This window comes from Cannabis sativa, chromosome 6 (assembly GCF_029168945.1).
Source record: "Cannabis sativa cultivar Pink pepper isolate KNU-18-1 chromosome 6, ASM2916894v1, whole genome shotgun sequence".
Classification (NCBI taxonomy): Eukaryota; Viridiplantae; Streptophyta; class Magnoliopsida; order Rosales; family Cannabaceae; genus Cannabis; species Cannabis sativa.
Window position 1 is genome coordinate 75,276,706 of NC_083606.1, and position 14,512 is coordinate 75,291,217.

General features: G+C 34.8%; 1 protein-coding gene across 1 annotated transcript; it reads right to left on the minus strand.

The window, feature by feature from the left end:
• Positions 1–285: 285 nt before the first annotated feature.
• LOC115695603 (uncharacterized) lies at positions 286–13,456 on the minus strand. The gene is made up of 11 exons (XM_061118366.1): positions 13,255–13,456; positions 13,132–13,156; positions 11,596–11,659; positions 10,213–11,483; positions 7,052–9,622; positions 4,950–6,597; positions 4,372–4,860; positions 3,745–4,119; positions 2,348–2,725; positions 1,437–1,934; positions 286–1,239 (listed from the first exon to the last, which is right to left on the minus strand). Exons 1-11 carry the CDS (start codon positions 13,454–13,456, stop codon positions 286–288), a joined length of 8,475 nt encoding a protein of 2,824 aa, XP_060974349.1.
• Positions 13,457–14,512: the final 1,056 nt, after the last annotated feature.

Sequence of the window (14,512 nt, forward strand, 5' to 3'; positions counted from 1 at the left end):
GAAGTCGATCATGATATTTGAGTATAGTGGAACAAATAGAGATACGAGAGTGTCGATTTTAGGGTTCGAAAAAGAATGTGCTCTGCGTATTAAATAGCAACATGGGTTTTTGGGTTTTGGGGGATTTAACCCCGTTAACCTCAGGAAAAAAAATTGTTATTTTTGAATAAAAAAATTTTAAAAAAAAAAGTTACCTAATAATTTCTCATAAACCAAGAATTCTGTTATATAGGCACATTTTATATAGAATAAATATATAATTAGTATGAGTTAGTTAATTACCTTTTATGATCTCAAATCAGGGTCATTATCAACTTTCTCAACAAGTTTTGCCAAGGTTGTATTAACATCTGTCTCTAGTATTTCTTGCTTACCATGATCAACCCAAATTGTCTTCAACAAGGTAGTTACGATCCCATCTGAAAATCTCCTCATCTCAGGACACTTGTTGATATAGAATGCTGCCAAATTTGGGAAACTCATTGTAACTTTATTTCCTGAATAGAAGCTTTGGAGACTGGGCAAACTGTCAAAATTTAGGTGGTTCAAATTCTGGAAAACAATTAGGAAGTGATGATCATGAGTACTACTCTTGTTGTCTTCTTCTTCTTCATTACCATTATGATCAATAATAATTTCCTTCATTTCATCACAATCTGTTATTTCCATTCGTTGCAATTGTACAAGAGTGGCTGCTGTTGAGGAAGACAATAAATACCTCAGCCCATCGCATCTCCCTACTATCAGAGTTTCTAAGTTGGGGAAAGACATAAAGGAGGGTGCAAAGCTCTGTAGTCTCCTACATGCTAGAAATCTCACATATTTTAAATTTGGAAATAAGAGAACAATAGTATTATTATGTGATGATGATGGTTCCACCCCAAATACATCATCAACCATATCAACATCTTTAATGAGTAGTTCCTCCAAAGAAGAAGGTGTAGATGTAAGGTGAGTAGTAGTAGTGTTGTTGGTCAATTCATCATCATCATCATCATCATTACTACTTGAATTCACAAAGGAGCCACTCAATTCAAGCCTACGAATTGTGTGATATTTGTGAAGGAAGAATGTCAAATTTGGTACACCAATTAGTTCATCACGAGATTTGCAGATCAACGTAAGTTTATGAAGGTTAGGAAACAATATTATTGAATCACTATAACTACTCATCTCAAATATCTCCTTAATAACTTCACTCCAATCTGTATTTAATGTCTTTAGCATGGGGACAATTACCTACAAAATTAAGAAGATTGCAAGTAGCCTATATTAAACATCTAGCTAATTTATTATTATATATTTAATTTTGCAAAACAATTAACACAATTAAAGAAAAAAAAACTTAGAGACTACATGCTAGTATGTATTCTGTTTTTATGTTGGATATGCAGTTGAATTATTTTGATGAAATTAAAATTAGAATAATAATATACCTTATTATTGTGTTTGAACAGACTTTGTGTAGTAGAAGTGGATTCCATCCTATCCATTTCTTCACCAATAATATTGTCAGTAGTAGTACTACATGATGATGATGATGATGTCTTTTTATCACCCATAAATAATTCCTTCATTTTAGGACAATTCATGATTTCCAATTCAAACAACAATGGACATTCAATGCAATAATCTCCTAAATCACAAAACCTTATAAGGTTTGGAAGATTACTAAGCTTAAGAGATTTAAGTTTTTCAAATGGTATTATTGCTTTAATATTGTTGCCACCTGATGATGATGATGATGATGATGATGAATATTCCTCATCACTCACTATCACCTCTTCCATCTTCTCACATCCATATATACTTAATTTCTCAAGTTGTACAAGATTTCGAGCCATGGCAGATGATAACAGAGACTTCAAATTGTTACATTGCGAAACAGCCAACTCTTTTAAGTTGGGAAATGCAATCTGAAACATAAAATAATACTAATTGTTATTACTCACTTGTTTCACTTTCAGAACTTATAACTAATGAAATCATGAAATCAATCTAAGGCTTACTTTTGAGATGAATCATTCATTATTCACTACTCTTCCCTCTATTACAACTATTTCAATATATATATGTTTAGATTTTGAGTTTATACACATTAGTCGATTATATATAAATAATATTCTATATATGATGATTGGGCTCCAACTCCTGTCATATGTACACACATTATATTAACATGACGTTTATGTGTATTATTTCAGTTCACTATGTTTTTCGTTCATTAACCAACTCTAATATCTTTCCCATTGTCATTTTTCTGTATAAAATTTCAATTAAAACTATAATAAAATAAATAATATACACTCAACTAATTATATACATATATATAAATTAGAGTTATTACCTTTTCAGCACTACAAAATCTTTGGAGGGATAAAAGGTTATAAAGCCCAAGAGATTCTAATTTAGGAAGCAAATCAATCCTTTTCATCTGATGATGATCATGATCAGTACTTTCTTCTTCTCCAGGTTGATCCATTACTCTTATTATATCTTCCATTGCCTCACAATCTTCAACTCGTATACTCTTTAAGCTTCCAAAGTTTCGAGCAAGAGAGGAAGAGAATAAATACTTCATATTATTGCACCCTCTCACTTTTAACTTTGTTAAGTTTTGCATGAAAGAACTTGATGATGATGATGACACCATGAGTTGTTGTGCCCATAACATTTCTATGTCCATTTCCTTTATAGTCAAATCCTCCAAGTTGGGAAAAGAAACCTGCATGGAAATAAATTAATTAATTTATAATAATTGGATAAAAAGAGTATATATAAGATAACAAATAATAAATCTACCCATCAATTACATATCAACAAAGAAATGTATGTATATATAAATTTATTGGTTTACATTGTTGCTGTTTCCATGTTGTTTTTCTTTTATAAAGAACATAAAAAACTCAAAGAATTAATATCAGTGAAGAAGATAATCACACCAGAAGTTAACAGCAAGAACATTAGAGAAAAAGATATATACGAGCCGGTAAAAGCTGGGATTCGATCCAGAGAGAGAGAGAGAAAGACTGTCTAGTGTTATTCAATCAAGAGTGTTTGTTACAGAGCAATCTATACAAAGAGCAACAAGCTCTAACTAACTTCAAAACCAGTAAAGTGGTTGAGTTAGTTACAAACAGAAAACAAACTATATTGCTGTGTGTAAAATTACAGAGTTTTCTTCATCCAGAATAGAGTCTTGCTCCTACACATAGCTCACTTGAAAATGCTGTGTGTAAAATTCGTAAATATATAGAAAAATACTCGTTTGTATTTAATTCTATAAATAATTAAATATAATAATTTAGGTTGACAACAATCAAACAAGGAATTAATGAAAGAAGTTCTTTATCTTTTCTTTGTTAGTGGGAAAAATGAAAGAAAATTCTATACTACAACCATAAATAGGTGTTTCTCTATTCACAAAGAGAGTTCTGAGTTCTAATCTCCAAAGTTCATACTTTAGATTCAATTTAGAAAGAGAGAGAGTCCAAGATCATAATGAGTGTGTGTGGAGGGATGTAAAAGGGAGTATCACTCTTGAAGTGATTTCCCTCAAAGTGAGAAATGTGTTTCTTAGACATTGTTACTGCTGTAACAATTTGTTTTGAGAGTGAGGTTTCACCACAAATAATTAAGTAATTACCTTTTTATTGAAGAAAAGTTCTTGTGTTGATAATATTTTTTGTGCCTTTTTTGCTGAACAATTTTTTTTATGTCTAGCTTTGATAGGAGTGAAAATACCTTACATAATGACGAATCTGTTGTACTACAAAATCTTTGGAGGGATGAAAGGTCATTAAGCTCAACAGATTCTAATTTAGGGAACAAATCAATCCTTTTCATCTGATCATAACTACTTTCTTCTTCTCCAGGTTGACCCACTACTCTTATTATGTCTTCCATTGCCTCACACTTTTCGACTTTTATTTTCTTGAGGTTTACAAACTCTTGAGCAAGAGAGGAAGAGAATAGATACCTTATATTATTGCACATTCCCACGTTTAAGCGTATCAAGTTTTGAAAGCAACAACTTGATGGTACCATAAGTGGTTCTGGCCATAACTTTTCTGTATTCATTTTCTCCACAATCAATTGCTCCATCTTAGGAAAAGAAACCTGCAAATATATTAATTGTAATATATAATTGAATAAAAAAGAGTATAAGATGACAATAAATCTACCCATCAATTACATATCAACTAAAAACGTATATATATATAAATTTATTGATTTACATTGTTGTGTTTCATGTTATTTTTCTTTTAAAATCTTCTTGCTGGTTTCACATTATAATGACATAAATTGATATAGCTAGGAATATAAATGACAAAAGAAGAGTTATTCATTTCATTTTATAAATATAGTTACCTTTTCATTGAAGAGAGGTTGTGTTGGTATAGTAGCAGTGGGTGACCTAACTAATGTCTTCAATTTTGGACAATCTTTTATTAGTAGCTGTGATAGGAGTGGAAATACCATACACGGTGATGAATCTGTCGCACTACAAAATCTTTGGATGGATGAAAGGCCATGAAGCTCAATAGATTCTAATTTAGGGAACAAATCAATCCTTTCCATCTGATCATGATCATTGTGAGTTTCTCCAGGTTGATCCACTACTCTTATTATGTCTTCCATTGCCTCACAATCTTCGACTTTTATACTCTTTAAGTTTACAAACTTTTGAGCAAGAGAGAAAAAGAATAGGTACTTTAAATTATTGCACTCTTCTACTTTTAAGCTTGTTAAGTTTTGCATGTAAAAACTTGATGTTGATGATAACATAAGTTGTTGTGGCCATAACATTTCTATGTTCATTCCCTTCATTATCAAATCTTCCAAGTTAGGAAAAGAAACCTGCATGGAAATATATTAATTAATTTGTAATAATTGAATAAAAAAAAAGTATATATAAGATGACAATAATAAAGAAAAAAAAAGTGTACTGTTTCACTGAATAAAGGCTTTGAATGATCTGACTCCTCAGCTGGCCTGTGGTTGGAGCAATAGAATTGGACCAACTTTGGTAAAGACTCTAAATGCAAGCAGCGTAATTGCAAAGAAGAAGTCGACTGATCATCATCTTCTCTGATCACTATGATCTCTTCCATCGTCTCACAGTATCTTACTGTAATTTGATGAAGTAGTTTGGCTACACACAAAGGGAACAAATTCTTTAATCTATCACAATCACTCACATCCACCTTTCTCAATCCATTGAAGGAGCCTCTTGGGAGTTTATTGGCATGACATATAATGCTTTCCAAGCTTCTTAAATCTCCAAGTCTGAGTGACTCCAAACACGGAAAGGCTACCTCAGTCGAATTAATGATACATTGGACCCCATCATTATCATCAAATTCCAAATGCTTTAATCGAGGAAAACCTTCATTAACCAAAGACGGATCACCATTGTTGATAGACATTGATCCAGCTAATGACAAACATTCAGACCTTCTCATCAAGGATACCAGTTCACGTGCATACACTTGATCCAATTGAGAGAGGCTTAGGCCCAACCACTTTCTTGAAACTTCATCTCTGGAAAAAGAGAAATGTTCAACTCCAATACATATTTGGTATCTCTCCAATTTGTCAGTAAACAAACCCTGTGCCAAAACATGTTCACTTGGTACATATAATTCTAAAGTTGTCAGCCGTTGCAAACTCTTTATCTCCATAACACTAGCATTTCTTATTTCTCCTTCTTCATTAATAATTCCATCCCATCCTTTAAATGTACGAGGAAGATAGAGCTCTTCCATTTGTGTCAAATTTGAAATGACATTCGCCTCGACGACTTTCATATTATGACAGCCTCGTAGATCCAGCACTTGCAAACGCTGCAAGTTTCCTAGTTCTTTTGGCAGTCGCGTAATGGAATAGGACATGGATAGATCAAGAGCTTTTAAGTTTTTTAACTCACCAATCACTGCTATGTCTTCCAGAGAAGAATAACGAAGACATAATGTTTGAAGATTTTGAAGAGAAGAAAAAGACGAAGGTAATGATCCCAGGCATGTACCATTCATACCCAAAACTTTAAGCTGCACTGTTTGTTCAAAAAAGTCATTCGGAATTGATTCCAAATAAGACCCACTAGATAGAAGAAGTAATTCTAGCATAGGACAATCCAATTTTTGAGGAAGATTGTAATAATCATCATAGTCAAGAAAAGAAATTGCTTTAGATGCTTTATGTCTTTCATGGAATACAAATTCTTCATACATAGCAGCACTAGTAATATTATTCATCATCCTATGCCCATGCTCTTCCTTCGCAATTACTATGCATACATCCCGAATGACATCATGCATCTTCACTCTACTTTTACTCCTACCATCCAACAAAAGACAATGAGATTTCAGTGAATCAACCAATGAATTAACCCTGTTTCTTGTATCTTTCACTGTGTAGACGCCTCGAAGCATGCGCCAACCCATGCTGTATCTGATTAAGTCTTCCACCTCTATTTCCACATCTTCCTTATGTAAAGCATGTTGGACACCACAACACGTGAAAAACGTAATTACTTTATTATTGTAAAAGCAATTACACCAAGACTTGAACACTTTAACTTGACCACAATACACACTAAGCACTCACTCTTTTATTTTATCACTAGACACCTTTACTACACACTTGTGTATAACTCACACTTTTGGGATACTTTGTCTTTAGACACTTATTAAGAACTCACACACTTTAGACTCTTTTTCTCACACTTGAACTCTCTTGCTCAAACTTGCATCTTAAGCACACACCTCACTTATATTTATAGGCTACAAAGGATGTATCTAAAGATTTCTAGATTTTTCTAATTTACTAGCTAATTAATTACTTCTTACTATTTTCTAAACAACTCTAGAATTATCTAATCTTAGTTCTAGTGATTCTAAGTTTTCTCTAAAACTTTCTAGAGTGTTCTTGATTTTTCTTACAAATTTCTTAGAACATTGTAAAACATTCTAACATATTCTAGATTTGATAATGATTTTTAACACTCCCCCTCATTATCAAATCTTTTTCTTTCATAGCTCCTAGTCACTTGGAGTTTTGGTATGCCTCTTCATATGACTCTGGTTCTCTGAACTTTTCTTCTTCAGCTACAGCCGCATTAGCATATTTCGGATTTGGCTTTCGTGCTCTTGTTGATCTCCGAAGTTCTGGTTGACTATCATCATCTCCTTCTCTTTGATGCACCCCCGTTTGCCATGGATTCTGAGGTGCCTCATCCTCGGTGTTTTCTTCTTCATCTGTATCTTGAGTTGTAGGTAACTCAACAATTTGCTCCCCCATTTTCTTCTGTAATTCATCTTCCATTTCTATAGAATCTGGTAATGCTTCCTTTTGCGATGACCACCATGATGATGTCTCATCAAAGACCACATTCCTTGATGTATAACACTTTCCAGTTGTAGGGTCGCAACATCTCCACCCTTTCCGTTGGCTATCGTATCCCACAAAGATACATCGTATCGCCTTCTTGTCGAATTTGCTACGTAGGTGGCTTGGCACGAATACGTAGCACACACAACCAAATACTCGAAAGTGATTTACTGCAGGTTTACAACCCCACAGTTTTTCAAAGGGTGAAACGAACCCTAACTTAGCCTGGGGAAGCTTATTGATTACATGAGCAGCTGTCTTCATACCTTCAGCCCAAAATCTCCCTGGAACATTCTTTGCATGTAGCATGCTTCGACATGTTTCTGCAAGATGGCGATTCTTCCTCTCGGCTACTCCATTTTGTTGTGGCGTATTTGCACATGTGAATTGATGGCGTATGCGGCATTCTCGAAGATACTCAGAAAATTCATCTGAGGTATATTCGCCACCGTTGTCTGTTCGGAGGCATTGGATTTTCTTGCCGACTTCTCCTTCTACTATTTCTTTAAACTCTTTAAATTTTGAAAAAGTTTCGGATTTTTCTTTCATAAAGAAAACCCATACGTACCTTGAGAAGTCGTCGATGAATGTAACCATGTACCGCATGCCGCTGATTGATGGTTGTTTGACTCGCCCAAACACGTCAGAATGGACCAGCTCCAATGGTGCTTTAGCTTTGAACTTTGAATCTTCATACGGTAATTGATGCGCCTTACCGTATTGGCAGCCAGCACATATAGTCTCTGTTCTGACCTCAAGTTGAGGAAGACCTTTCAGCATAGACTTCTTCATCATCACCTTGAGTTTATGATAACTGACATGTCCTAGCCTTGCATGCCACAAATCTGTTGTTTCATTCTTCCGAGTCTTGTCTACATAAGCGGACTCTGCTGACATTACATAGACAGACTCTAAGCGTCGTCCTCTCATCATCGGTGTTCCAGAGATTTCAAGATCTTGGTAGATCTTGACATCTTGAGGACCGAATACGACATGGTGACCTGTCGCCGTAAGTTGCGCCACTGATAGCAAGTTTTTCTTCATCCCAGGTACATGGTAGACATCCTGGAGTGAAACTTCTTTTGGGCTGAATCTCGGGATGATTGTTGTTTTACCGATGTGCGCGATCGGTAATCTTGAGTTGTTGGCTGTCACCACAACGCGACCACCTTTATATTCTGTCATATCTTGCAGCTTCTCTTCATCTCCTGTCATATGATTTGAGCAGCCAGAGTCGACTATCCAATCGTTATTGTAGTCGATCTTTCCTGGAACAGAAGCTGTCAAAGCTAATTCTTCTTCCTCCACTGCGAATGATGCTTCTGCGTCCCATTCTTCATCGCTTGTTCTTTCTGCATTTGATGTGGCTGCATTGCCTTCTGCAGTTTTCTTCTTGAACCAACAACTTTTAGCCATGTGGCCATACTTGCCACAGTTGTAGCATTTTCCATCAAATTTATTGTTGTTCTTTGATTGACCATCCCGTTTGTCTTTATTCTGAGCTCCCCCTGTTTGGGAGCTCCCATGATGACTATCCTTGTCATCATGTTTTCTAGTATTTCTACTAGTATTTGGTCGGGGTCGTCCTTTCTTATCTCTACTAAAGAGTGCTTCTTCGTCACTCTTTAATGAGACTCCAGACGTTTGCTTAGCTAACGCTTCTTGGTCAGCTAGCAAGTTTTCTAACTCAACAAGAGAAGGTTGGCTTGGCCAACCTTGTATTGCAGCAATAAAAGTTCTATATTCTGGCCTTAATCCATGAATAATAATTCTTCTAATTCTAGCATCTGACATGCCAGCACCAGAGTCTAATGCAGAGATTTCGCGACAAAGAGATTTTACCTTGGTGAAGTATTGGTTGATCGTCATGTCGCGCTGCCTGATTGAGAGAAGCTCATTCTCCAGAAGCTGCAATCTTGTATCATTCTTCTTGGTGAACAGCGATGCAAAAGTATCCCATGCTTCCTTCGGTGTCTTCGCCGGCCTGATGTGCTCCAACATCTCATCTTCGACTGTGGTCCGAATCGCAAACATGGCTTTGCCCGCTTTAATCTTCCATTTCTTTAAAGCGGATGCATCCTCTGGTTGTGTGACTTCATTGCCACCAACGATCTCCCATAAGTCTTGGCCTTGGAGATATGCCTCCATGTGCATCGACCACGTGTTGTAATTTTGGTTGTTAAGTTTCTTAATTCCGCCGACCACTTGAAGGTCACCCATCGTGCAAACTCTATAGTACCAAACCACACACGATCACTTTAAGAAACTCAACAAAGGACTCTTTCGGAACGAACTCGATCCGGCTCTGATACCACTTGTTGGACACCACAACACGTGAAAAACGTAATTACTTTATTATTGTAAAAGCAATTACACCAAGACTTGAACACTTTAACTTGACCACAATACACACTAAGCACTCACTCTTTTATTTTATCACTAGACACCTTTACTACACACTTGTGTATAACTCACACTTTTGGGATACTTTGTCTTTAGACACTTATTAAGAACTCACACACTTTAGACTCTTTTTCTCACACTTGAACTCTCTTGCTCAAACTTGCATCTTAAGCACACACCTCACTTATATTTATAGGCTACAAAGGATGTATCTAAAGATTTCTAGATTTTTCTAATTTACTAGCTAATTAATTACTTCTTACTATTTTCTAAACAACTCTAGAATTATCTAATCTTAGTTCTAGTGATTCTAAGTTTTCTCTAAAACTTTCTAGAGTGTTCTTGATTTTTCTTACAAATTTCTTAGAACATTGTAAAACATTCTAACATATTCTAGATTTGATAATGATTTTTAACAAAGCACAAAGCAATAACAATGGTTTCGCCTCCTCCTCATGACTTCCGAGAAAATCGTAACTCAACTTAATGCTGGAGTAGACTTTTTTTTCCACATTTGAACTCTTTAGTCGTCGCAATGCATCCTTCCATATGGCCTCCTCCTTTCTGTATTTCAAAGCATGTGCCACTGTTGCAATGGCAATTGGCAGGCCTCCACATTCATTAACAATCTCAAGTGCCAAATCATTAATGTAATCTATTTTAGTGTCTCCAATGATTTTCATGAACAAATTGATGGCTTCACTCGACTCTAAAGCTCCAATTAAGAACACATTACTCTCCGCCACACCCATGAAGTTGCGTAAAACTTGTTGATCTCTAGAGGTTATAACCATCCTGCACTCTTCGTGGATCCCGATTGCTTCTAGATCAAGTTCATTCCAAATATCATCAAGGATTAATAAAATCTTGCTTTCGTCTTGCTTCATTCGCATTCGAAGTAGTTCTGCTCTCTTACCCGTACTGTCTTTCTCGTCCAACTTTAAACCAAGCTTTTCGGCAATATGTTGTTGAATCTCTTTTATATTTGGTGTTTGAGAAACAGTTGTCATGACCACCTTACTAAACAACTTCTCTTCCTCAGCTAGTCTGGCAATCTCTTTGGCAAGCATAGTTTTGCCAATCCCACCCATTCCGTACAACCCTATTCTGTTGCTGTTGCTCCTCCTATTAGCAGCATCTCCCACAGCTGCCATTATGATCTTCAGAATTTTGCTCCTCGAATCAAAACTCTCATACCCTTTCGCTGGTGTTGCAGAGGAACCTTCTGGCTGTTGAGGATAGGATATTGGCATGGAATCAAATTCTTTATTCTTCAAGACCACTGCACGTACATTGACTGACATCTTGTTTGCTTTCCTACTGAGTCGGTGTCGCGTCACCAAATGATGAGGGGATCCACAAGAGCACAAGGCCTTTGCATGAGTTTGGGGGTTAAGAAAAGTGGTGGCCTCTCCAGAGATTTGTTCAGCGTTCTTCTGCCATGTTTGGACATCAGCCTCGATTTCATGACAGTTATTCAAGGCTTCAATTATACGGCGTTTCATTCTTTGAGTGGCATTGTTCAAATCTTCCAATTGAGTCCGGAGTTCAGTTACGTTGGTTGTGTAGCGAAACAGATAACCCAACTGCCGTCCGAGTGGTGCAACTGTATACTCGGCTATTTTGGCTCCAATTGAAATAACAAATTCCATGGTAAGTAGAGACACAATTCCCTTCTTTCTTTCTTTCTGTTATTACTTAACAAAGCACAACAACAACAACAACTAAGCATTATTATTGAAATAATATATTATGATAATAATAAGAAAATGATCATAAAAACAGGGCAAAAGCACTCACCTGATAATCAAAGAGAAACAAGTTATGTCTTATGTAATGTGAGTAAGACCGAGTGAAGTAAAAGCTGAAATGAAAATGATTGAAAAGGAAACAACTCAGCTAATAATCCACCATTAATAAAAATAACACTAACAAATTAATTCAATAAAATTAATCTCAAGCAAGCATCAACCTGCTCCAAATCTAAAACTATGAATCCTTCTTTTTTTTCGAAAAAATATAATGATTGATATGAAGCAAGAGATAACAAAAGTGTAAATTATTAAACAAATATTCTCTTGTTACAAATAAATAAGAGCATATATGCATGTAAACATATTATCTAGAGTAGAAATATAGAGAGAACATAAATGAATAAGAGATAATTAAAGTACGTACCTTTGGCTTTGGTAATTATATATTAGAGATTGCTGAAACAAGCACTACTACTACACTAGACTAGAATCTTTCCTTTTTTCTTTTCTCTTTTATGAAAGAAATAGAACAAGTATTTTTTTTTCTTTTGACAGAAAGAAAATGGAATTAAAAAAGAAAGAAGAATGACTGAAACTCAACTAACTCAAGTGCAGTAATCAAAAGGACGAAGAGAGAGAGAGTGATCAAGTTAAGAAGAATGGTTGAAGTAAAACTGAAATATAGAGAGTAGTGAAGTAAGAAGACAATAAGTAAAGTAATAACCCCACTCACTCACTACTCTTCTCTAATTGCTCATTAATTAATTAATTAACAGGTACATCTACTTGATTTGAAGTAATCTCTGCAACAATTCAAAATAATAAATTGTTTATTACTATACAAAAAACAATACAATTTATAAAATTAATATATCTATCAAAAGACACAAACAAAACAAAAGAATCCATAGGACAGCTCATCACATCACATGTGTTTGTTAACCCAACACATAGAATATGGTATATACAAAGATAAAAAATGACCCATGGGTCAACAAATCTGACTCTTATTTTCTAATTATGATGATAAAAAAAAAAAAAGAGTTTTGATGATTAAATAAAAAGTAAGGCATTGGAAAAGGGAAGAGTGACTGAAATCAAACTCAAATGCATAAAACAAGTTTTTGACACTTTACTAGCCTAAATCCAACACAAGTGAGAAAACACTGATTATTTAAAGTTAATTTCCACGCTCAAATAAAAGAATCAATTAATTAATAATACCAAAGTGCAATTATTGTGATTAATTAAAGCCAGTCACCCACTAATGTTGCTTTTGTTTTTAACACATGTACATATCATCTGAGATGTGACAACTGAGAAAGAAAAAAAAAGAATTCACAAATGGACAAATAAAGTTTGTGTAAGTACCCAAAAATGGCATATAAATGACAGAGTAAATGACTCTTAACATTATAATTATAGTAATAGGAATCATCAATCATCATAGCAATTAAGTGGGAGAATTATATTAAGCTCTAAACTCTAATGTTGTTTAACATGTGTCATTGTGTTGTGCCTAATACATTGTTAGATGAATTGGTGTTTGAAATAATCATGAAAACTGAAAATGATTGAGTACCAAAGCTTGCATACAGATGCAGATTCTACCAAACATCTAAAATATCAGAGATTCTTAATAATATCTCTAACAATAATATTTCATCAGAGATAATTAATTGACATTATTGTTTCTATCTTTAACCATTGCTTAATTTTCTCAAATCAGAATTATTATCAACTTTCTCAACAAGTTTTGCCAAGGTTGTATTAACATCTGTCTCTAGTATTTCGTGTTTACCATCAACCCAAATTGTCTTCAATAAGGTAGTTACGATCCCATCTGAAAATCTCCTCATCTCAGGACACCTGTTGATATATAATGTTGCCAAATTTGGGAAACTCATCGCAACTTTATTTCCTGAGTAGAAGCTTTGGATATTAGAATATTTCTAATTAAGGAAATAAAATAATATTATTGATTCTGATAAATGAATATTTTATATTCATTGAATCTGGATAGAATCAATTACGTAATATTCTATATATGGTCAGATTTCTATATTCATTACCTGATTTGATTTCCTGAATTAATTGTCAAAATATTCTGACAATTAATGTGGCACAGATACTGATAGAATTAAAAGGTTGGTAAAAGATGGGGTACTCAATACCTTAGATTTTACTGACTTTGATACTTGTGTGGATTGCATTAAGGGAAAGCAAACCTCCAAGTCTGTCAAAACTGGTGTCCATAGGAGTTCTGAAATATTAGAAATCATACATACTGATATATGTAGTCCAGATATGGAGTCACATGGTCAGAAATACTTCATCTCATTCATAGATGATTACTCACGCTACATGTATATCTACTTACTTCATAATAAAAGTGAAGCATTAGATGTCTTTAAGATATTTAAAGCTGAAGTAGAGAAACAATGCAACAAGCAAATTAAGATAGTGAGATCAGATAGAGGAGGTGAGTATTATGGTAGATACACAGAAGATGGACAAGCACCTGGTGCATTTGCGAAGTTTCTTGAAGAAAATGGGATTGTTGCCCATTACACCTTGCCCGGTACACCCGAGCAAAATGGTGTTGCAGAAAGAAGAAACCGAACATTAATGGACATGGTGCGGAGTATGCTTAGTAGCAACTCTAATCTTCCTAAATCCTTGTGGACTGAAGCATTAAAGACATCCGTGTACATATTAAACCGAGTTCCAACAAAGGCAGTCTCAAAAACTCCTTTTGAATTATGGAAAGGTTGGAAACCAAGTTTGAATCATGTACGCATTTGGGGATGTCCATCTGAAGTCAGAATATATAATCCACAAGAGAAGAAATTGGACCCAAGGACCATAAGCGGATTCTTTATAGGGTACGCCGAAAAGTCTAAAGGTTACAAGTTTTATTGTCCATCTCATAGCACAAGAATTGTGGAATCAAGGAATGCAAA

Excerpts from the sequence above, each read along its gene's own strand:
- LOC115695603 (XM_061118366.1), bottom strand. The coding sequence starts at position 13,456 with ATGAGTTTCCCAAATTTGGCAACATTATATATCAACAGGTGTCCTGAG. Across the intron at positions 11,484-11,595 it reads TGTTTCTCTTTGATTATCAG|AAAGAAAGAAAGAAGGGAAT; the intron begins GTGAGTGCTTTT and ends AAGTAATAACAG. Across the intron at positions 4,861-4,949 it reads AGCCTTTATTCAGTGAAACA|GTTTCTTTTCCTAACTTGGA; the intron begins GTACACTTTTTT and ends ATTTCCATGCAG.